The sequence below is a fragment of the Pagrus major genome, chromosome 4 (assembly GCF_040436345.1).
Source record: "Pagrus major chromosome 4, Pma_NU_1.0".
NCBI classification, from domain to species: Eukaryota; Metazoa; Chordata; class Actinopteri; order Spariformes; family Sparidae; genus Pagrus; species Pagrus major.
The window spans coordinates 38,867,731-38,891,641 of record NC_133218.1 but is presented as its reverse complement, the minus strand read 5'-3'; the positions used below and the strand labels follow the sequence as shown (position 1 = coordinate 38,891,641).

At 44.6% G+C, this 23,911-nt stretch overlaps 3 protein-coding genes across 3 annotated transcripts; all 3 read left to right on the top strand.

Annotated features, from left to right (window-relative positions):
* The first annotated feature begins 1,812 nt into the window (after positions 1–1,812).
* On the top strand, positions 1,813–3,685 carry LOC140994815 (nuclear factor 7, brain-like). The gene is made up of 2 exons (XM_073464605.1): positions 1,813–1,901; positions 1,997–3,685. The coding sequence occupies exon 2, from the start codon at positions 2,014–2,016 to the stop codon at positions 3,406–3,408; it is 1,395 nt and encodes a 464-aa protein (XP_073320706.1). The 5' UTR covers positions 1,813–1,901; positions 1,997–2,013; the 3' UTR covers positions 3,409–3,685.
* Positions 3,686–17,113: 13,428 nt separating this feature from the next.
* LOC140995127 (E3 ubiquitin-protein ligase TRIM39-like) lies at positions 17,114–19,011 on the top strand. Its single transcript, XM_073465060.1, has 2 exons — positions 17,114–17,211; positions 17,307–19,011. Exon 2 carries the CDS (start codon positions 17,324–17,326, stop codon positions 18,716–18,718), a length of 1,395 nt encoding a protein of 464 aa, XP_073321161.1. The 5' UTR covers positions 17,114–17,211; positions 17,307–17,323; the 3' UTR covers positions 18,719–19,011.
* A 2,149-nt stretch (positions 19,012–21,160) lies between these two features.
* On the top strand, positions 21,161–23,870 carry LOC140995128 (nuclear factor 7, brain-like). The gene is made up of 2 exons (XM_073465061.1): positions 21,161–21,275; positions 21,371–23,870. The coding sequence occupies exon 2, from the start codon at positions 21,388–21,390 to the stop codon at positions 22,774–22,776; it is 1,389 nt and encodes a 462-aa protein (XP_073321162.1). The 5' UTR covers positions 21,161–21,275; positions 21,371–21,387; the 3' UTR covers positions 22,777–23,870.
* Positions 23,871–23,911: the final 41 nt, after the last annotated feature.

Genomic DNA, 23,911 nt, shown 5'->3' with positions numbered 1-23,911 from the left:
GTGTGTGTGTCTGTGTGTGTGTTTGTGTATGTGTGTGTGTGTGTGTGTGTGTGAGGATGGACGCAAATACACATCAATCAATAACTGCATGTTTTGTTGTTCAGATCCAAAAACTTTATTTCAAATTTTGTTCCAGATTATAAAGTTTACAGACAATCAGGGCATGAAATTGGCACCCGCCCACACGCCAAATGCGGGTAACTTTTGTGATTGGCGGGTGAAACAACACTGAGCAAGTGTTGTGTTGTTGACCAATCAGGTAGCCTATAGCCGTTTTTATACTGGGCAATAAGCGCCAGTTGGCCGTCCTTTTTGCGACTACGTCCGCGGATTTAGACAGAAGGCGGCAAATTGGTGGTCTGTTTTGGTCCGCCAATTTGACGCCTCGGAGGGTAGCTACACTTATTTCCACCTCCATTGCTATCTAAATCCGAGACGTCAATGTGCTGGCAATTGCGTGAGATGGGCGGAGGTGTCGAAGACCTGCACTGTTGTGCGACCCACAGCCGGAGAGTTTTAAAAGCAGGAAACAGCTGATCACAGCAGTCAGTCCATCACTTCATCCGCGGCTGTCAAGATGAGCAACTGGAAAGCCGCTGAGATCTGGGAGACGCTCCTCGGTCTCTGTAGCTGACAGCTAGCGGACACAACCAAACAGCTAGTAGCTGCTGCCAGCTTGTTGTGTAGTGGCAAGCTACGAACGGTAGCTACTTTCAAATTAAAAGCCCCCCGCTAAGAACCCAGTTCTAAAATCCAATGGGGTGCGATGTCAAGCTCTTATTTTGAAGGGTGTCACTGTTCACTGCCCAACTTCGTGCTTCACGTCACGTCACGTGTTTACGCCTCCCCCAGTGGCGGCTTTTGGAAAAGGAGGAATATTACGCCTCCCTTTTAGAAAGACAAGGCGGCAGATTGCCACCCTTACCTTGGAGCAAATGTGCCGCCTTTATATGTAAAAAGGGCTTATGTGTGTTGTTGTGTGTTGTTAAGCAGAGCCCCGGCTCACCATTTTCTTGGATTTTAAAACCAAAATGTGGCAGCATATTGCTGGCGTGAAGAGGCCGGCTGTAACAGACCAACAAAAGGAGGACAAGAAGGACGATTAAAAAAATAAATAAAAAAGAAGTTTTAATACGAAGTGGAAAGTAAGCGGGGATGGCAAGGTTCACGACTGGCTGGTCTACGACGTCACAACAGAAGAAATGCACTGTCAGGATTGCCTATCACACCAGGTCAGATACAGTTGTAAGTCATTATGTAGATCTAGTCATTAATGAGATTAAGTTGGTTAATAACTCGACAGCACTTTAATGTGTATTCTGTACAAGTTCAAGAACCATTCTTATGCATTTTCTGAGTCGTTCACCTTTATTTTAGGCACAAAAGATTTTAGCTGGTAAAAAAACACTGTGGCAGGTGGATTTCAAAATCCACCTGCCACAGTGGCTGGTGACCAAAAAAGTTAACTTCAGGCCCTGCAGACAATAAAATCAAAGTTTTATTACATCTATGAAATGAGTCAAATGAATAATAAGTGAACAAAACAGACTCCGTGTTAAAGTAATGGGTCAACAGAAATACCTGTTTCACTGCTTCCTGTCTGTCAACACAACAGATATTGACTGAAACACTCCCCTGAGTCACATGTGAACCAATCAGCATTCAGCAGAGGTCTGACAAAGCTCCGCCCTCACCTGACTCACCTGAGACAAACCAGGAAAAAGTTGTCGGTGTGTGTGTGTGTGTGTGTGTGTGTGTGTGTGTGTGTGTCTTTAGTAAAGAACTACAAACAGACGATCAGATTCACCTTCAGACTGAACTAACAACGTCTTCTGAGTGAGTTCATCTACAGGAGAGAGGAGGAGGAAACTACAACACTGCAGACGCTCCACACACTGAAGGTGAGTCCGACCAGAACCAGAACTCAAAGTAAACTTCAGTGAAGTGAAGGAGGAAGTGGAGCTGTGACTGACTGTACTGTTTGCTGTGTTCCCAGCATCACTCAGAGACAAAATGGCTTCCAGATTACAGGAGGATCTCTGCTGTCCTGTCTGCCTTGACATCTTTAAAGATCCTGTCATCCTGTCATGTAGCCACAACTTCTGTAAAGACTGTCTGCAGAGCTGCTGGGCAGAGAAAGAAATCAGGGAGTGTCCAGTTTGTAAGAGAAGATCTTCAAAGAATATTCTCCCTCCTAACTTGGCGTTAAAGAACCTGTGTGAGACCTTCTTACAGGAGAGAGGTCAGAGAGCTTCAGAGGATCTCTGCAGTCGGCACTCTGAGAAACTCAAACTCTTCTGTCTGGACCATCAGCAGCCGGTGTGTGTCGTCTGCAGAGACTCAGTAAACCACACCAACCACAGATTCAGACCCATCGATGAAGCTGCACGACAACACAAGAAGAAACTTCAGGAAACTCTGGAGCCTTTAAAGGAGAAGTTAAAGGTTTTTGAAGAAGTTAAAGTGAAGTTTGATCAGACAGCAGAACGCATGAAGGTCCAGGCCCGACACACAGAGAGGCAGATTAAGGAGCAGTTTAAGAAGCTGCACCAGTTTCTAGAAGAGGAAGAGGAGGCCAGGATGGCTGCACTGAGGGAGGAAGAGGAGCAGAAGAGTCAGATGATGAAGGAGAAGATGGAGGCTCTGAGCAGAGAGATAGCAGCTCTTTCACACACAGTCAGAGCCACAGAGGAGGAGCTGAGAGCTGAAGACGTCTCATTCCTGCACAACTACAAGGCTGCAGTGAAGAGAGTCCAGCAGCGCCCCCTGCTGGAGGATCCACAGCTGCCCTCAGGAGCTCTGATAGACCAGGCCAAACACCTGGGCAACCTGAGCTTCAACATCTGGAACAAGATCAAGGACATGGTCTCCTACACTCCTGTGGTTCTGGACCCAAACACTGCTCATCCAGAACTCATCCTGTCTGAAGATCTGAGCAGTGTGACAGCAGGAGAGAGACAGCAGCTTCCTGATAATCCAGAGAGGTTTGATTATTACTGGTTTGTCCTGGGCTCTGAGGGTTTTAACTCAGGGACTCACAGCTGGGACGTCGAGGTTGGAGACAGTACAGTCTGGTCACTTGGTGTGTTAGCAGAGTCTGTCCAGAGGAAGGGAAGCATACTGTCTGGATTCTGGAGAATAGTGTTATACAAAGGTAAATACTCAGTGTGGTCAGCATCAGATCCAGAATCTGATCTCGTAGTGAAGAAGAAGCTCCAGAGGATCAGAGTGAATCTGGACTGGAACAGAGGAAAGCTGTCGTTCTCTGATCCTGATACTAACACACACCTACACACCTTCACACACACTTTCACTGAGAGGATGTTTCCAGTCATTAGCACTGTGGATAATCTCCCACTGAAGATATCACCCCTGAAGGTGTGTGTGACAGTGGAACAGAGCAGTTAAAGAAGTGTTTCATCTCTGGAAAGACGTCCTTAAATAAAACTGTCTCTCTCTGCAGTAGAAAGACAAATATTTTCAAACTGATGCTACATGAGCAGAGAAAACAGAGTAAAAGGGCTGTGGTGTTCACTTCTACTCAAAAGGTAGAAAAACTACAACACCCAGAATGCACAGCGCTGCACCGGATTGGACAGGGCTTGGTTTTGGCTCAGAGAAAGTTCTGAAAGAGGAGACAGTGAGGCGGCTGGATGGTGACAAACAATATTGTGTTGCAGCTGAACGGTGAAAAACTCTAATATCCACCATGTTGTTTCTTTAAAGCTGTTATTGAAAACATTCAGGCACTAAATGTCTCCTTCCATCACATCCACGTCACAACACCGCTGTTGTTCCCATCATCTGCCCCTCAGGTGGTTGCCAGTTTGTGCACTAGCTAACTTTTTTCCCACTAGCTGGCAACTACCAAGACTGTTGATCAGTGACCACAGAGATAAACAGAACAATTAATTTGTACCTGACAAACATTTTAAAATTATTTCTTCACATTCATAATAATTTTTTTAAGGAAACGAGAGATTTTTATTCTGCACCGTTCTACGAGCTCTGTAGATGTTTTATTTTAAAAATGTTGTCAACATGTCAACAGAATTCAACCCGTTAAGCCTCAGCTGCTCCTCCTGCTGTCTCGTTATTCACAAACACATGTTGATTTTTGTGTTGTTGTTTTTGGTTTGTTTGACAGTTTGCTTTGTGTTTCTATTGTCGAGCTTTTCAAGAGACTTCCAAAATACTGTAAATGTACGTTTTTTTCTGCTTTTGAATTAATAAAGTCACAATGATTCTGATTCTGTGTGTTTTCAGTCTCCATCAGTTGAACTCTGCTGTCAGTCATCTGTTCAGTGAGAGGACGAGTCGTTCTGTATTTAAGGTGGACGTCTCAGTTTGGGTTCATGTAATGTTGCTGACTGAAGAACTGAATCTCTCTCTGCTGTTCCTCCCTTCAGAAAAGGTCAAAATATAAATATGAGAGAATATGTAAAATAAGCAAACAATGAATAAAGACAATAGAAGTAATGAAACCACAAACATAAATGAAGTGACAGTGAGCTCCAGACATGTTTGAAAGCTGCCTGGATGTGATGAGTTGTGCAGCCTGCAGGAGGCAGCAAACATCAGCTCTGGTTACATTTACAGCTCAGATTATCTGTTAGACAACTTGTTGACATGTTTGAGGTTGACAGATGCAACAAGGATCCAAGTCAGAGTCTATATAATTTTTTTTTTAAATGAGCAGAAACAGAGGTCCCCTCTTAGATAGTGGAGGGATGCAGGGCCCTGTTGGTAATATTGACGTGCATGTGTGTGTGTGTGTGTGTTTAACAGTTTGTTACAGGAAAAAACAAAAAATGCTCATAAATCAGGTCTTTCTTCACATATCTCTGATGATATACAGCTTTTGATTGTGTTACCATGGAAACACAAGGTGTGTGTGTGTGTGTGTGTGTGTCTGTGTGTGTGTGTGTGTGTGTGTGAGGATGGGCACAAATACACATCAATTAATAACTGCATGTTTCGTTGTTCAGATCCAAAAACTTTATTTCAAATTCTAGTTTGAAATAAAGTTTACAAACAATAAAATCAAAGTTTTATTACATCTATGAAATGAGTCAAATGAACAAAACAGACTCTGATAAAGTAACTGGTCAACAGAAATACCTGTTTCACTGCTTCCTGTCTGTCAACACAACAAATATTGTGATCTAAATATCTCAGTGTGGCTCAATCTGAATCCTTTTATAGAGACTGTAATAATTTAAAATCAGTTATGTTAAATAAACGTTTGTAAGATGTTTTTGGATCGAGGCTGGACACAAAACAAACAGAACATGAAGATATTGGAGCCCAAATAAATGTGACGATATTATCGAGTTAATGTATTTTGAGGTTAATATTTCCTCTTGACAAGTTTCAGAAAATGATGAATCTTTACTATAAGTAATAATATAATAGAGAACAGTACAGTTCAGGCAGTGCTGGCGCTGGTTCTGATGGACTACAGCCCCTCCAACAACAACAAGTGTATCAGATTACATTTCCACCAATGAATCAGTACTTTGGACTGAAACACTCCCCTGAGTCACATGTGAACCAATCAGCATTCAGCAGAGGTCTGACAAAGCTCCGCCCTCACCTGACTCACCTGAGACAAACCAGGAAACAGTTTGTCAGTGTGTGTGTGTGTCTGTGTGTGTGTGTGTGTCTTTAGTACAGACCCACAAACAGACGATCAGATTCACCTTCAGACTGAACTAACAACGTCCTCTGAGTGAGTTCATCTACAGGAGAGAGGAGGAGGAAACTACAACACTGCAGACGCTCCACACACTGAAGGTGAGTCCGACCAGAACCAGAACTCAAAGTAAACTTCAGTGAAGTGAAGGAGGAAGTGGAGCTGTGACTGACTGTACTGTCTGCTGTGTTCCCAGCATCACTCACAGACAAAATGGCTTCCAGATTAGAGGAGGATCTCTGCTGTCCTGTCTGCCTTGACATCTTTAAAGATCCTGTCATCCTGTCCTGTAGCCACAACTTCTGTAAAGACTGTCTGCAGAGCTGCTGGACAGAGAAAGAAATCAGGGAGTGTCCAGTTTGTAAGAGAAGATCTTCAATGGATATTGCAAATCCTAACTTGGTGTTAAAGAACCTGTGTGAGACCTTCTTACAGGAGAGAGGTCACAGAGCTTCAGAGGATCTCTGCAGTCGGCACTCTGAGAAACTCAAGCTCTTCTGTCTGGACCATCAGCAGCCGGCGTGTCTCGTCTGCAGAGACTCAGAACAACACATCTACCACAGATTCAGACCCATCGATGAAGCTGCACGACAACACAAGAAGAAACTTCAGGAAACTCTGAAGCCCTTAAAGAAGAAGTTAAAGGTTTTTGAAGACGTTAAAGTGAAGTTTGATCAGACAGCAGAACACATGAAGGTCCAGGCCCGACACACAGAGATGCAGATTAAGCAGCAGTTTAAGAAGCTGCACCAGTTTCTAGAAGAGGAAGAGGAGGCCAGGATGGCTGCACTGAGGGAGGAAGAGGAGCAGAAGAGTCAGGTGATGAAGGAGAAGATGGAGGCTCTGAGCAGAGAGATAGCAGCTCTTTCACACACAGTCAGAGCCACAGAGGAGGAGCTGAGAGCTGAAGACGTCTCATTGCTGCACAACTACAAGGCTGCAGTGGAAAGAGTCCAGCAGCGCCCCCTGCTGGAGGATCCACAGCTGCCCTCAGGAGCTCTGATAGACCAGGCCAAACACCTGGGCAACCTGAGCTTCAACATCTGGAACAAGATGAAGGACATGGTCTCCTACACTCCTGTGCTTCTGGACCCAAACACTGCTGGTCTAAAACTCATCCTGTCTGAAGATCTGAGCATGGTGAGACAAGGAGAGAGACAGCAGCTTCCTGATAATCCAGAGAGGTTTGATTATTACCAGTCTGTCCTGGGCTCTGAGGGCTTTAACTCAGGGACTCACAGCTGGGACGTCGAGGTTGGAGACAGTACAGTCTGGTGTCTGGGTGTGTTAGCAGAGTCTGCTCAGAGGAAGGGAGACACACAGTCTGGATTATGGATAATATTGTTAAACAAAGGTATATACTCAGTGTGGTCAGCATCAGCTGCATCCACTGATCTCGTAGTGCAGAAGAAGCTCCAGAGGATCAGAGTGAATCTGGACTGGAACAGAGGAAAGCTGTCGTTCTCTGATCCTGATACTAACACACACCTACACACCTTCACACACACTTTCACTGAGAAGATGTTTCCAGTCATTAACACTGTGGATAAACTCCCAGTGAAGATATCCCCACTGAAGGTGTGTGTGACAGTGGAACAGAGAAGTTAAAGAAGTATCTCATCTCTGGAAAGACGTCTTTAAATAAAACTGTGTCTCTCTGCAGGAGAAAGACAAATATTTTTTAAACTGATGCTACATGAGCAGAGAAACCAGAGTAAAAGGGCTGTGGTGTTCATTTCTACTCAAAAGGTAGAAGAACTACAACACCCAGAGTGCACAGCGCTGCACCGGATTGGACGGGGCTTGGTTTTGGCTCAGAGAAAGTTCTGAAAGAGGAGACAGTGAGGCGGCTGGATGGTGACGAACAATATTGTGTTGCAGCTGAACGGTGAAAAACTCTAATATCCACGATGTTGTTTCTTTAAATGTGTTATTGAGAACATTCAGGCAGTAAATGTTGAGCTCCATCTCCTCCTTCCATCACATTCACGGCACAACACCGCTGTTGTTCCCATCATCTGCCCCCTCAGGTTGTTGCCAGTTTGTGCACTAGCTAACTTTTTTCCCACAAGCTGGCAACTACCAAGACTGTTGATCAGTGACCACAGAGATAAACAGAACAATTCATTTGGACCTGACAAACATTTTAAAATGATTTCTTCACATTCATAACATAAAAAATGTCATCAACATGTTGTTTGAATCAAAAATCACAGAATTCAACCCGTTAAGCTGCAGCTGCTCCTCCTGCTGTCTCATTATTCACAAACACATGTTGATTTTTCTGTTGTTGTTTTTGGTTTGTTTGACAGTTTGCTTTGTGTGTCTATTGTCAAGCTTTTCAAGAGACTTGAATGATGAATGATGTTAAAAGAAGTTTTTCTATTCTATTTTTGTTTTTTCAAACTGACCAGTAACAGAGGTCCCCTCTTAGATAGTGGAGGGATGTAGTGCCCTGTTGGCAATATTGATGTGCATGTGTGTGTGTGTGTGTGTGTGTGTGAGGATGGGCACAAATCAATAACTGCATGTTTCGTTGTCCAGATCCAAAAACTTGTTTTCAAATTCTAGTCCAGATTATAAAGTTTACAAACAATAAAATCAAAATTTTATGACATCTATGAAATGTTTGTCATGAAATAAATATATTAAATTATCCAAAATACTGTAAATGTACGTTTTTTTCTGCTTTTGAATTAATAAAGTCACAATGATTGTGATTCTGTGTGTTTTCAGTCTCCATCAGTTGAACTCTGCTGTCAGTCGTCTGTTCAGTGAGAGGACGAGTCGTTCTGTATTTAAGGTGGACGTCTCAGTTTGGGTTCATGTAATGTTGCTGACTGAAGAACTGAATCTCTCTCTGCTGTTTCTCCCTTCAGAAAAGGTCAAAACTTCAAATATAAATATGAGAGAACAAGAAAAATAAGCAAACAATGAATAAAGACAATAGAATAAATGAAACCAGAAACATAAATGAAGTGACAGTGAGCTCCAGACATGTTTGAAAGCTGCCTGGATGTGATGAGTTGTGCAGCCTGCAGGAGGCAGCAAACATCAGCTCTGGTTACATTTACAGCTCAGAATTATCTGTTAGACAACTTGTTGACATGTTTGAGGTTGACAGATGCAACAAGGATCCAAGTCAGAGTCTATTTTTGTTTTTTCAAAATGACCAGAAACAGAGGTCCCCTCTTAGATAGTGGAGGGATGCAGGGCCCTGTTGGTAATATTGACATGTATGTGTGTGTGTTTAACAGTTTGTTACAGGAAAAAACAAAAAAATGCTCATAAATCAGCTCTTTCTTCACATATCTCTGATTATATACAGCTTTTGATTGTGTTACCGTGGCCTCCTGTGTCTCTCCCCCTGTCTGTTCTGTGTGTGTGTGTGCATGTGGGCGTGGTCTCCTTCCACAGGCAGCGCCAGGTGAATCCACTTCAGTAATCAACACTTCTATAAAGCCTCTGGATTCCCTCCTACTCATCACCAGATCGTTTAATCAGTCTACGTGGTTGTTTGCATCCTGGCTCGTCAGTGTTTTTGCCTTTGTGTCCTGTGTCCTCTTCCACCTCGCCTCAGATTGCTGTGCTTGCCTCGTGATCTCCCGTTTGTTTCTGCCCTGCCTGCCGGTTGCCTGCTCTCCTGTGTTTCCCCTCAGTGTGAGTATGCTCGAGAGATGGACCTCACTGCGCCGTGCCGCAGCACCGCCATCACCCCGTGGCAGACGCCACATCAAGACACTCTCACTCTCACTGGTGACTTCACGAGCCACGTTTGGATCCTGGGACTACGCATCACCCCTCCCCCCTTGCACTTGTTTTGCACATTGAACATTAAAGACTTATTATTTACTGTTAACCCTCTAGGCGCCAAAGTCGCATTATTGCCACAGGCAACATTGCTCATTAAAACAGCCCATATCTTTAAATCTACTGCCTTGTGCTGTTAATGCTTGCTACCACTAGATAGCCAATAGATTCAGCTTCAATCCTGACGTCATTTGGGGGAGTGTTTCTATGCAAAATACCTGAGAAAAAAAAGTTTGAAACCCGACACCAGCTGTCGGAGCGGCAGCGGCTAAACGGCAGAGTGGGAGAGGAGAGAGCCGCGGAGCGGTGGCAGAAGTGTGCTGGACAGATCGAGAGACAGATAGCGATTTTTGTAATAAAAAACAAAAAGACTTTACAGTGCGGATGAGGTGCTTGCACAGATCTTTGCTGATCGCGATTCAGAAGGGGATGATTTGCCCTCTGATGACGATCGCTCGTCAGAGACGAGTGACTGACGATGCTGCAGCTGCACACGCTGTCACACAAGCAGCACACGCTGATCACTGCGAGAGTTTTCTTTTCTTTTTACAAGTTAGATTAGGAAATTTACTCCTACTACTGTGTAAATATGTTCAGAATTCCGTTTTACTGAATTTTACCTGGTGACATACAATTTAGATTAGTAAATTTACTCCAATCAAACTCCTGTTCCTTTATTTTGAGGATGAGATGACAATATAAATATTTTTTTTCTGTGTAAATATGTTTAAAAATCAGTTTTACTGAAAATTACTTTCAGTCACCTGGTGACGTCACAATATGCAAATTAGATGATGATTAGATGATTTACTCCCATCACAAACTTTAGGTTATTATGAATATTTTTCTCATTTACACTATGGATTTATCTCTCACCACTTCCAAGCTACAGCCTTTTGAAATCTTACAATCCAAACGGAATATTTTCCTAAATAAACTCTGGCGCCTAGAGGGTTAAACCTGTTGTTTGAGTCGTGCATTTGGGTCCAGACTCCGTACAAATCGTAACAGAACGATCTGGCCTTAAGCATGGACCCAGCTGTGTCAGACTCAGGTTCACAGGTGGCGAACCTGAGACACGCTGTGTCTTCCCAAAGAGTTATGCTTGGACATCATGACCAGACGCTGCGTGGGATCATGGATTCCTTCGCCAATCTGACCTCCAGCCTCTCTTGAGTGGAGAATCAACTCCAGATGAATAACCCACCTGTGCCTAATCTCTCCCCAGCAGTACCAGTGGGCGCCTTCCATCCCCGTGAGCCGTTCGTTCCAGCCCATGAACGTTACGAAGGTAACTTAGGTGACTGTAAATCTTTCCTTTTCCAGTGTTCCCCAGTTTTTTAATTACAACCATTGACTTATAGTACTGACCGAGCTAAAATTGCCTATGTGTTGGGTTTGCTCACGGGGAGGGCTGGGGCCTGGGGGACGGCTTTTTGGCATAGCCCACTCAGTGCCAATGCCACTTTTGAACTATTTTCCAACGACATGACTTCTGTTTTCGACCTTCCCATTACCAGCCACGACGCTAGCAACCGACTGTTGAGCTTGCGCCAGGGCTCTCTAAGCGTGGCCAATTACTCAATTGTGTTCCGTACCCTAGAGACAGAGCACTTCAGACTATTTTTCTGAAAGGACTGAATGAAGCTGTGAAAGACTGTCTAGTGGGTAGGGCAGAGACTAAAAGTTTGCAGGAGCTAATTGCATTAGCCATTAAAGTGGACAATAGGCTAAGAGAGCGATGCAGAGAGAGAGAGAGAGCACAGGTTGTATATTCCCCTGGTACTGCTGCTTCACCTACTGCTCCACATGGGCCATTTGAAACCCGAACTGCAAACAATAACCAGTCTGTTGCTTCCACAAGACAAGAGGAACCCATGCAGTTGGGTCGGAACCGGCTAACACCAGCAGAGCGCAGTCGGCGCTTCAAAGAAGGACTGTGTATGTACTGTGGACTACCTGGACATCAACTCGCCACCTGCCCACGACGTTTAAACCCAAGTCCTCACCAGTCGCAGTCGGGGTTCTGGTGAGTAGCACTGTGGTTCCCATGTTACCCCGTAAACGCATCAACATTGATGCTAGTATTTTGCTAAATGGTAAAACCTTTAGACTAGAGGCTCTCATTGATTCTGGCTCTGACTCCAACCTGCTAGATTCCCAGTTTGTTGAACAATCCCAGATTAAATCCTTCACCATTAATACACCCCTTGTGGTCAACGCATTAAATGGTGATTTACTGGCTCACATCACACATCAAACTGAGACACTATCACTGTTGCTAGCTGGTAATCACCGTGAACAGATATCCTTTCATGTCATGTCATCTTCTCACACCCCTCTAGTACTCGGGTTACCCTGGCTCCAGAAACATAATCCGGTCATCGATTGGGCAGCCGGTAGAATCACTAGTTGGAGTTCTTTCTGTCATTCCTCATGTCTCAAGTCTGCTCTTCCCCCATGTTCAAGTAAATCCAGTGCTGCTCCACCAGAACCCCCTGATATCTCCTCTGTACCACCTATGTATCATGACCCAGCTGAGGTATTCAGCAAGTAGCAGGCCCAATCTTTACCACCTCACAGACCTTACGACTGCGCCATTGAGCTGCTGCCTGGAGCCCCGCTTCCCACCAGCAGGCTCTACAACCTCTCTGCTCCTGAGCGAGAAAGCATGGAGACCTACATAACGGACTCCCTGAACTCAGGTATCATACGCCCTTCCTCTTCTCCTCTTGGTGCTGGGTTCTTTTTTGTGGGCAAGAAAGATAAGACCCTGAGACCCTGCATTGACTTTCGGGGTTTGAACAATATCACAGTTAAAAATAAATATTCATTACCCCTCATTAACTCTGCTTTTGAACCCCTCCATGGCGCTACAATTTTTCACCAAGCTGGACTTGCGTAACGCCTACCACCTGGTGTGTATAAGAGAAGGAGATGAATGGAAAACGGCATTCAACACACCCCTGGGACATTTCGAGTACCTTGTTATGCCATTTGAATTAACGAATGCACCGGCCATATTCCAAGCTATGGTTAACGCTGTATTGAGAGACTTCCTAAACCATTCTGTGTTCGTATATCTTGATGACATTTTGATTTTCTCCCACAACCTCGAGGAGCACATTGTGCATGTGCGACAGGTTCTGCAGAGGTTGTGGGAGAATAAATTGTTTGTTAAAGGAGAGAAATGTGAGTTTCATGTCACTTCTGTTTCCTTCCTGGGGTACATTCTGGAGAGCGGGCAGGTGAGGACAGATCCTGCTAAGGTCCAGGCGGTGACAAACTGGCCTCAACCCAAGTCACGCAAACAGCTCCAGAGCTTCCTGAGCTTCGCGAAACCGGTGTTTCATCAGAAACTACAGTCAGGTAGTTGCCCCGTTAACCCAACTCACATCTGTTTCTGTGTCTTTTGTCTGGTCTCCTGCAGCTGAGGAGGCTTTCATGGACCTGAAAAGATGCTTCTCCTCGGCCCCTGTCCTGGTTCAGCCAGACCCTGCCTGCCAGTTTGTGGTCGAGGTCGACGCATCAGAAATTGGCTCTTTGGGACAGCAGTGCTGTCCCAAAGAGCCGCTGGTGACAACAAGCTACATCCCTGTGCATTCTTTTCCGAGAAACTGTCACCTGTGGAGCAAAACTACGATGTGGGAAACCGGGAACTGCTTGCGGTAAAGTTGGCGCTTGAGGAGTGGAGACATTGGCTGGAGGGGGCGGACTCACCTTTCACGGTATGGACCGATCTTAAAAATTTGGCTTACATTCACAGTGCTAAACGTTTGAACTCTCACCAAGATCCTGGTGGTGGTCCCCAGGGTCGTATGTTTGTGCCTGTCTCTGTCCGCCCTCAGGTCCTCCAGTGGGTTCACACATCCCGGTTCGCCTGCCATCCTGGTTCTTTCCGCACCTTGACTCTCCTACAACGCCACTTCTGGTGGCCAACTATGTCATCTGACACCCGTGAGTATGTCAAGGCCTGTACTGTGTGTGCCCGAGGGAAGGCGACCCATCGGCCACCTGCCGGTCTCCTACGTCCGCTCCCAGTGCCCGGCAGTCCATGGTCCCACATTGCCTTGGATTTCGTGACCGGATTGCCACCATCCCAAGGTAAAGACACTATACTAACGATTGTGGATCGTTTTTCCAAAGCTGTACATTTTGTGGCCTTTCCCAAACTGCCCTCTGCTGCTGAAACTGTGGAACTGTTGGTGGATCATGTGTTCCGGATCCATGGGATTCCAGCAGACATCGTGTCAGACAGAGGCCCCCAATTTACATCAAAAGTCTGGAAGGAGTTTTGCTGGGCACTGGGTGCTACGGTGAGCTTGTCATCGGGGTACCACCCTCAGTCCAACGGCCAAACAGAGAGAGCCAACCAAGATCTGGAGACCGCTCTTCGCTGCATATGTGCTCGGAACCCAGCCTCATGGAGTACTCATCTCGCCTGGGTGGAGTACTCACACAACTCCCTAACATCAGCAGCTACTGGTATGACACCATTCGAAGCCTCGGTAGGCTACTTACCACCTCTGTTCCCTTCCCAGGAGCAGGAGATCGCCATACAATCGGTCCAGCTCAACCTTCGCAGGATCCGCAGAATCTGGAGGGAGACCAGAGTGGCTCTCCTGCGCACCCAGGACCAGAACTGGAGGTTGGCTGACTGGCGGCGTACTCCTGCCCCAGAGTACAAACCGGGACAAAAGGTTTGGTTGAATGCGAAGGACATTCCCCTCAGTGTGGCTTCTAAGAAACTCTCTCCCAGATTCATTGGTCTATTTGAAGTGGAGACCATTGTGAATCCCTCTGCTGTTCGCTTCAGGCTCTCTGCATCTTTGAAGATCCACCCTACCTTCCATGTTTCCCAGTTAAAATCTGTCTCCACTATTACATTGTGCCCTCCTGCCGCCTTTGTGTCCTGTTGTTAGCTTGTGTAGCTAATACCTCTGTGTTTCTCCCACCTCGCCTCAGATTGCTGTGCTTGCCTTGTGATCTCCCATTTGTTTCTGCCCTGCCTGCCTGTGGACCTGCCTGCTGGTTGCCTGCTCTCCTGTGTTTCCCCTCTGTGTGAGTACGCTCGAGAGAGTGGACCCCACTGCGCCGTGCCACAGCACCGCCATTACCCCGTGGCAGACGCCACATCAAGACACTCTCACTCTCACTGTTGACTTCACGAGCCACGTTTGGATCCTACGCACCACCCCTCCCCCCTTGGACTTGTTTTGCACATTGAACATTAAAGACTTGTTATTTACTGTTAAACCTGATCGTAACAAGAATGATTCAACAGAACGCTTCTTGATCTCTTGGGAACTCTGGAGGAGAAAAGAAGGAGGAATGGAGGAAATATGTTAGGCCCCTAGTACACGCGTATAATTGTACAAGAAATGATGTGACTGGGGAAGCTCCATTTCTTCTCATGTTCGGCAGAGAGCCGCGTCTTCCCATTGACCTCTGTTTTGGCATCAGCCCTCAAGGCCACACCCCAAAATGCACTCACAATATGTGCGTGAACTGAAGAAAAGACTGAGACATGCAAATGAGCTAGCTTCAAGAAATGCTGAGAAAAGGTAGCTGTTGAACAAACAGCACTGGGATGCTAAAGTGACCGCTCTGCCTATGGAAGTGGGGGACAGGGTCCTTGTAAGGAACCTGAGTCTCAGAAAGAAGCACAAAATCTCAGACAAGTGGGAGTTCACTGATCATGTTGTTGTCAAACAGCCAGATGAGAGTATCCCTGTCTATGTGGTCAAGCCTTAGGATGGAGAGGGCAGAGAACAGGTCCTGCATCGTGACATGCTCCTTCCCCGTGGGTTCTGACCTACAATCTTGGAAGCGGATCATGAAAATACTGATGTGCAGGCCATCCCGTCACAAGTTTCTGAGGTGACTGATGAGGCGAATATTGCTGGGGTCTTGTCTCCTGTGGAAGAAGAGGCGGACTGGGGACCTCAGTGCATAAGTCTTGAAGCCCCTGAGCAGTGTACCGCTCACTCTCAAAATCCCCTGAAGTTCACTTTTGACCAGCCTGATTTGTCAGACACTGAGTCTGTACTTAGTCCAGCCTCATTACAGGTTAGGCCTCAAAGAAGAAGGGTACCACCAGCTTACCACAGTGACTACCAAGTTGGCAACAAAGCCCATTGTAAACACCACAGTTTCAGTCCCCCCACACAGCAGACCGTGTTGTATAACTTTTTAATGTCCTTGCAGCAACAAATTGCAAGGTTAGTGCAGTCTCTAGTCATAAGCAGTGACAGGGATGTCACCTTCTAAGTGGGGGAGGATGTAACCCAGCTGTAGTTTTAGTTAGCTGATGTTTCTGTTAATATTGTTTTGTGTAGTGCCCTTTAAGGTTAGGGACGGTGTCATATTACGGTAGCGTTACGACAGCAATAGTGTGGTGCTTCTGGCAGGGATCGCGGGCTCAGAGGATGGTTGCTGCTGTGTGGTTCACATGTGTGTCCTGCTCGTCGGTGCCCTGTGTTAGCCTGCCTTCATTTCATTTTTTGATATGATGTTTCTTTGCTAGGAGGTTTCCTTGCTAGTCGGTGGTCAGTGGAGAGGTGACTGTGCTTTTCCTGTGGCTACTGGGAGGACAGCTGCCGCCTGCCATCTCTTGGATCCCGTCTGATATTTTCCAGCAAATTCACCTCACACTTGACATATAGAGCTCTATATGACTTATTTTTTTTGCTGGCCAGCACTGAACAGATTTTTTTTCAAAGACAATTAAAGGACAGATGAAGGATTTCTTTCATTTTGAGTTGAAGACCGTCCGGTGTTGAATTGTTCACAAATGTAAACAATCATTTGTTTCCACAAAGACAGAAAGAGGGAAATATATTTTGTGTTTTTATTTTTATTTCGATCAAGTGATAAAGAGTTAAGGTCATGCAGTTGTGGTTGTGTGTAGATGAAGTGTTGTGAAGATGAAGTTGATGCATTTCAGTTCAGAAATTAATAGTTGTGAATAAACTGGATCGGTAGTAAACGGCTACCATAACCCTGGTAAATCCACTTATTTGTTACACTTCCTGTCTGTCAAGACAACAAATATTGTGATAAATATCTCAGTGTGGCTCAATCTGAATCCTTTCATAGAGACTGTAGTCATTTAAAATTAGTTAGGTTAAATAAACATTTGTAAGATGTTTTTGGATCGAGGCTGGACACAAAACAAACAGAACCTGAAGATATTGGAGCCAAATAAATGTGACGATATTATCGAGTTAATATATTTTGAGGTTAATATTTCCTCTTGACAAGTTTCAGAAAATGATGAGCCTTTAATATAAGGAATAGTATAATAGAGAACAGTACAGTTCAGGCAGTGCTGGCGCTGGTTCTGATGGACTACAGCCCCTCCAACAACAACAAGTGTATCAGATTACATTTCCAGCAGTGAATCAGTACTTTGGACTTTTTTTGGACTTTTGGACTGAAACACTCCCCTCAGTCACATGTGAACCAATCAGCATTCAGCAGAGGTCTGACAAAGCTCCGCCCTCACCTGACTCACCTGAGACAAACCAGGAAACAGTTTGTCAGTGTGTGTGTGTGTCTGTGTGTGTGTGTGTGTGTCTCTTTAGTACAGAACCACAGAGGTCAGATTCACCTTCAGACTGAACTAACAACGTCCTCTGAGTGAGTTCATCTACAGGAGAGAGGAGGAGGAAACTACAACACTACAGACGCTCCACACACTGAAGGTGAGTCTGACCAGAACCAGAACTCAAAGTAAACTTAAGTGAAGTGAAGGAGGAAGTGGAGCTGTGACTGACTGTACTGTCTGCTGTGTTCACAGCATCACTCAGAGACAAAATGGCTTCCAGATTAGAGGAGGATCTCTGCTGTCCTGTCTGCCTTGACATCTTTAAAGATCCTGTCATCCTGTCATGTAGCCACAGCTTCTGTAAAGACTGTCTGCAGAGCTGCTGGACAGAGAAAGAAATCAGAGAGTGTCCAGTTTGTAAGAGAGGATCTTCAAAGAATATTCTCCCTCCTAACTTGGCTTTAAAGAACCTGTGTGAGACCTTCTTACAGGAGAGAGGTCAGAGAGCTTCAGAGGATCTCTGCAGTCTGCACTCTGAGAAACTCAAACTCTTCTGTCTGGACCATCAGCAGCCGGTGTGTCTCATCTGCAGAGACTCAGAACAACACACCAACCACAGATTCAGACCCATCGATGAAGCTGCACGACAACACAAGAAGAAACTTCAGGAAACTCTGGAGCCTTTAAAGAAGAAGTTAAAGGTTTTTGAAGAAGTTAAAGTGAAGTTTGATCAGAGAGCAGAACACATGAAGGTCCAGGCCCGACACACAGAGAGGCAGATTAAGCAGCAGTTTAAGAAGCTTCACCAGTTTCTAGAAGAGGAAGAGGAGGCCAGGATGGCTGCACTGAGGGAGGAAGAGGAGCAGAAGAGTCAGATGATGAAGGAGAAGATGGAGGCTCTGAGCAGAGAGATAGCAGCTCTTTCACACACAGTCAGAGCCACAGAGGAGGAGCTGAGAGCTGAAGACGTCTCATTGCTGCACAACTACAAGGCTGCAGAGGAAAGAGTCCAGCAGCGCCTCCTGCTGGAGGATCCACAGCTGCCCTCAGGAGCTCTGATAGACCAGGCCAAACACCTGGGCAACCTGAGCTTCAACATCTGGAACAAGATGAAGGACATGGTCTCCTACACTCCTGTGCTTCTGGACCCAAACACTGCAAATCCAAAACTCATCCTGTCTGAAGATCTGAGCAGTGTGAGACGAGGAGAGAGACAGCAGCTTCCTGATAATCCAGAGAGGCTTGATTATTACAGGTCTGTCCTGGGCTCTGAGGGCTTTAACTCAGGGACTCACAGCTGGGACGTCGAGGTTGGAGACAATACACACTGGTGTCTGGGTGTGTTAGCAGAGTCTGTCCAGAGGAAGGGAGACGAACTGTCTGGATTATGGTTAATAGAGTTATACAAAGGTAAATACTCAGTGTGGTCAGCATCAGATCCAGAATCTGATCTCGTAGTGCAGAAGAAGCTCCAGAGGATCAGAGTGAATCTGGACTGGAACAGAGGAAAGCTGTCGTTCTCTGATCCTGATACTAACACACACCTACACACCTTCACACACACTTTCACTGAGAGGATGTTTCCAGTCATTAACACTGTGGATAAACTCCCACTGAAGATATCACCCCTGAAGGTGTGTGTGACAGTGGAACAGAGCAGTTAAAGAAGTGTTTCATCTCTGGAAAGACGCCCTTAAATAAAACTGTGTCTCTCTGCAGTAGAAAGACAAATATTTTCAAACTGATGCTACATGAGCAGAGAAAACAGAGTAAAAGGGCTGTGGTGTTCATTTCTACTCAAAAGGTAGAAGAACTACAACACCCAGAATGCACAGCGCTGCACCGGATTGGACGGGGCTCGGTTTTGGCTCAGAAAGTTCTGAAAGAGGAGACAGTGAGGCGGCTGGATGGTGACGAACAATATTGTGTTGCAGCTGAACGGTGAAAAACTCTAATATCCACCATCTTGTTTCTTTAAAGGTGTTATTGAGAACATTCAGGCACTAAATGTTGAGCTCCATCTCCTCCTTCCATCACATTCACGGCACAACACCGCTGTTGTTCCCATCATCTGCCCCCTCAGGTGGTTGCCAGTTTGTGCACTAGCTAACTTTTTTCCCACAAGCTGGCAACTACCAAGACTGTTGATCAGTGACCACAGAGGTAAACAGAACAATTAATTTGGACCTGACAAACATTTTAAAAATATTTCTTCACATTCATAACATAAAAAATGTCATCAACATGTTGTTTGAATTAAAAATCACAGAATTCAACCCGTTAAGCTGCAGCTGCTCCTCCTGCTGTCTCATTATTCACAAACACATGTTGATTTTTCTGTTGTTGTTTTTGGTTTGTTTGACAGTTTGCTTTGTGTTTCTATTGTCGAGCTTTTCAAGAGACTTGAATGATGAATGATGTTAAAAGAAGTTTTTCTATTCTATTTTTGTTTTTTCAAACTGACCAGTAACAGAGGTCCCCTCTTAGATAGTGGAGGGATGTAGTGCCCTGTTGGCAATATTGATGTGCATGTGTGTGTGTGTGTGTGTGTGTGTGTGTGTGTGTGTGAGGATGGGCACAAATACACATCAATCAATAACTGCATGTTTCGTTGTCCAGATCCAAAAACTTGTTTTCAAATTCTAGTCCAGATTATAAAGTTTACAAACAATAAAATCAAAGTTTTATGACATATATGAAATGTTTGTAATGAAATAAATATATTAAATGATCCAAAATACTGTAAATGTACGTTTTTTTCTGCTTTTGAATTAATAAAGTCACAATGATTGTGATTCTGTGTGTTTTCAGTCTCCATCAGTTGAACTCTGCTGTCAGTCGTCTGTTCAGTGAGAGGACGAGTCGTTCTGTATTTAAGGTGGACGTCTCAGTTTGGGTTTATGTAATGTTGCTGACTGAAGAACTGAATCTCTCTCTGCTGTTTCTCCCTTCAGAAAAGGTCAAAACTTCAAATATAAATATGAGAGAACAAGTAAAATAAGCAAACAATGAATAAAGACAATAGAATAAATGAAACCACAAACATAAATGAAGTGACAGTGAGCTCCAGACATGTTTGAAAGCTGCCTGGATGTGATGAGTTGTGCAGCCTGCAGGAGGCAGCAAACATCAGCTCTGGTTACATTTACAGCTCAGATTATCTGTTAGACAACTTGTTGATATGTTTGAGGTTGAGAGATGCAACAAGGATCCAAGTCAGAGTCTATTTTTGTTTTTTCAAAATGACCAGAAACAGAGGTCCCCTCTTAGATAGTGGAGGAACGTAGTACCCTGTTGGTAATATTGACATGTATGTGTGTGTTTAACAGTTTGTTACAGGAAAAAACAAAAAAAATGCTCATAAATCAGCTCTTTCTTCACATATCTCTGATGATATACAGCTTTTGATTGTGTTACCATGGAAACAAAAGGTGTGTGTGTGTGTGTGTGTGTGTGTGTCTGTGTGTGTGTGTGTGTGTGTGTGTGTGTCTGTGTGTGTGTGTGAGGATGGGCACAAATACACATCAATTAATAACTGCATGTTTCGTTGTTCAGATCCAAAAACTTTATTTCAAATTCTAGTTTGAAATAAACACAACAAATATATCAACAAATATTGTGATCTAAATATCTCAGTGTGGCTCAATCTGAATCCTTTCATAGAGACTGTAATCATTTAAAATCATTTTTTTTGTGTGTTTTTGGATCGAGGCTGGACACAAAACAAACAGAACATGAAGATACTGGAGCCCAAATAAATGTGACGATATTATCGAGTTAATATATTTTGAGGTTAATATTTCCTCTTGACAAGTTTCAGAAAATGATGAATCTTTAATATAAGTAATAATATAATAGAGAACAGTACAGTTCAGGCAGTGCTGGCGCTGGTTCTGATGGACTACAGCCCCTCCAACAACAACAAGTGTATCAGATTACATTTCCAGCAGTGAATCAGTACTTTGGACTGAAACCCTCCCCTGAGTCACATGTGAACCAATCAGCATTCAGCAGAGGTCTGACAAAGCTCCGCCCTCATCTGACTCACCTGAGACAAACCAGGAAACAGTTGTCAGTATGTGTGTGTGTGTTTTAGTAGAGAACCACAAACAGACGATCAGATTCACCTTCAGACTGAACTAACAACGTCCTCTGAGTGAGTTCATCTACAGGAGAGAGGAGGAGGAAACTACAACACTGCAGACGCTCCACACACTGAAGGTGAGTCCGACTAGAACCAGAACTGAAAGTAAACTTAAGTGAAGTGAAGGAGGAAGTGGAGCTGTGACTGACTGTACTGTCTGCTGTGTTCCCAGCGTCACTCACAGACAAAATGGCTTCCAGATTAGAGGACGATCTCTGCTGTCCTGTCTGCCTTGACATCTTTAAAGATCCTGTCATCCTGTCCTGTAGCCACAACTTCTGTAAAGACTGTCTGCAGAGCTGCTGGGCAGAGAAAGAAATCAGGGAGTGTCCAGTTTGTAAGAGAAGATCTTCAAGGGAACAACTACCTCCTAACTTGGCTTTAAAGAACCTGTGTGAGACCTTCTTACAGGAGAGAGATCAGAGAGCTTCAGAGGATCTCTGCAGTCGGCACTCTGAGAAACTCAAACTCTTCTGTCTGGACCATCAGCAGCCGGCGTGTGTCGTCTGCAGAGACTCAGAACAACACACCAACCACAGATTCAGACCCATCGATGAAGCTGCACGACAACACAAGAAGAAACTTCAGGAAACTCTGGAGCCTTTAAAGGAGAAGTTAAAGGTTTTTGAAGAAGTTAAAGTGAAGTTTGATCAGACAGCAGAACACATGAAGGTCCAGGCCCGACACACAGAGAGGCAGATTAAGCAGCAGTTTAAGAAGCTTCACCAGTTTCTAGAAGAGGAAGAGGAGGCCAGGATGGCTGCACTGAGGGAGGAAGAGGAGCAGAAGAGTCAGATGATGAAGGAGAAGATGGAGGCTTTGAGCAGAGAGATAGCAGCTCTTTCACACACAGTCAGAGCCACAGAGGAGGAGCTGAGAGCTGAAGACGTCTCATTCCTGCACAACTACAAGGCTGCAGTGGAAAGAGTCCAGCAGCGCCCCCTGCTGGAGGATCCACAGCTGCCCTCAGGAGCTCTGATAGACCAGGCCAAACACCTGGGCAACCTGAGCTTCAACATCTGGAACAAGATGAAGGACATGGTCTCCTACACTCCTGTGGTTCTGGACCCAAACACTGCTCATCCAGAACTCATCCTGTCTGAAGATCTGAGCAGTGTGAGACGAGGAGAGAGACAGCAGCTTCCTGATAATCCAGAGAGGTTTGATTACTGCTGGAATGTCCTGGGCTCTGAGGGCTTTGACTCAGGGACTCACAGCTGGGACGTCGAGGTTGGAGACACTACAGACTGGGAACTGGGTGTGTGTGCAGAGTCTGTCCAGAGGAAGGGAGACGAACTGTCTGGATTCTGGATAATAATGTTAGACGAAGGTGAATACTCAGTGGAGTCAGCATCAGCTCCCCTCACTGTTCTCGTAGTGCAGAAGAAGCTCCAGAGGATCAGAGTGAATCTGGACTGGAACAGAGGAAAGCTGTCGTTCTCTGATCCTGATACTAACACACACCTACACACCTTCACACACACTTTCACTGAGAGGGTGTTTCCATACTTTAACACTGTGGATGAACTGAAGATATCACCCCTGAAGGTGTGTGTGACAGTGGAACAGAGAAGTTAAAGAAGTGTTTCATCTCTGGAAAGACGTCCTTAAATAAAACTGTCTCTCTCTTCAGTAGAAAGAGAAATATTTTCAAACTGATGCTACATGAGCAGAGAAAACAGAGTAAAGGGGCTGTGGTGTTCACTTCTACTCAAAAGGCAGAAAAACTACAACACCCAGAGTGCACAGCGCTGCACCGGATTGGACGGGGCTCGGTTTTGGCTCAGAGAAAGTTCTGAAAGAGGAGACAGTGAGGCGGCTGGATGGTGACGAACAATATTGTGTTGCAGCTGAACGGTGAAAAACTCTAATATCCACCATGTTGTTTCTTTAAAGGTGCTATTGAAAACATTCAGGCTCTAAATGTGGAGCTCCACCTCCTCCTTCCATCACATTCACGGCACAACACCGCTGTTGTTCCCATCATCTGCCCCCTCAGGTGGTTGCCAGTTTGTGCACTAGCTAACTTTATTAACACTAACTAGCTAACGTTAACCTTGTTCCCACAAACTGGCAACTACCAAGACTGTTGATCAGTGACCAGAGAGATAAACAGACCAATTAATTTTGACCTGACAAAAATTTTAAAATTATTTCTTCACATTCATAATAATTTTTTTAAGGAAACGAGACACTTTTATTCTGTACCGTTCTACGAGCTCTGTAGGTGTTTTATTTTAAAAATGTTGTCAACATAAAAATGTTGTCAACATGTCAACACTGTTGGCAATTTCTTTAAAAAAAATTATTTTCTTCTTTTCTATTCTATTTTTGTTTTTTCAAACTGACCAGTAACAGAGGTCCCCTCTTAGATAGTGGAGGGATGTAGTGCCCTGTTAGCAATATTGTGCAATAATGTGTATTTGTGTGTGTGTGTGTGTGTGTGTGAGGATGGGCACAAATACACATCAATCAATAACTGCATGTTTTGTTGTTCAGATCCAAAAACTTTATTTTAAATTCTAGTCCAGATTATAACGTTTACAAACAATAAAATCAAAGTTTTATGACATCTATGAAATGTTTGTAATGAAATAAATATATTAAATGATCCAAAATACTGTAAATGTACGTTTTTTCTGCTTTTGATGTAATAAAGTCACAATGATTGTGATTCTGTGTGTTTTCAGTCTCCATCAGTTGAACTCTGCTG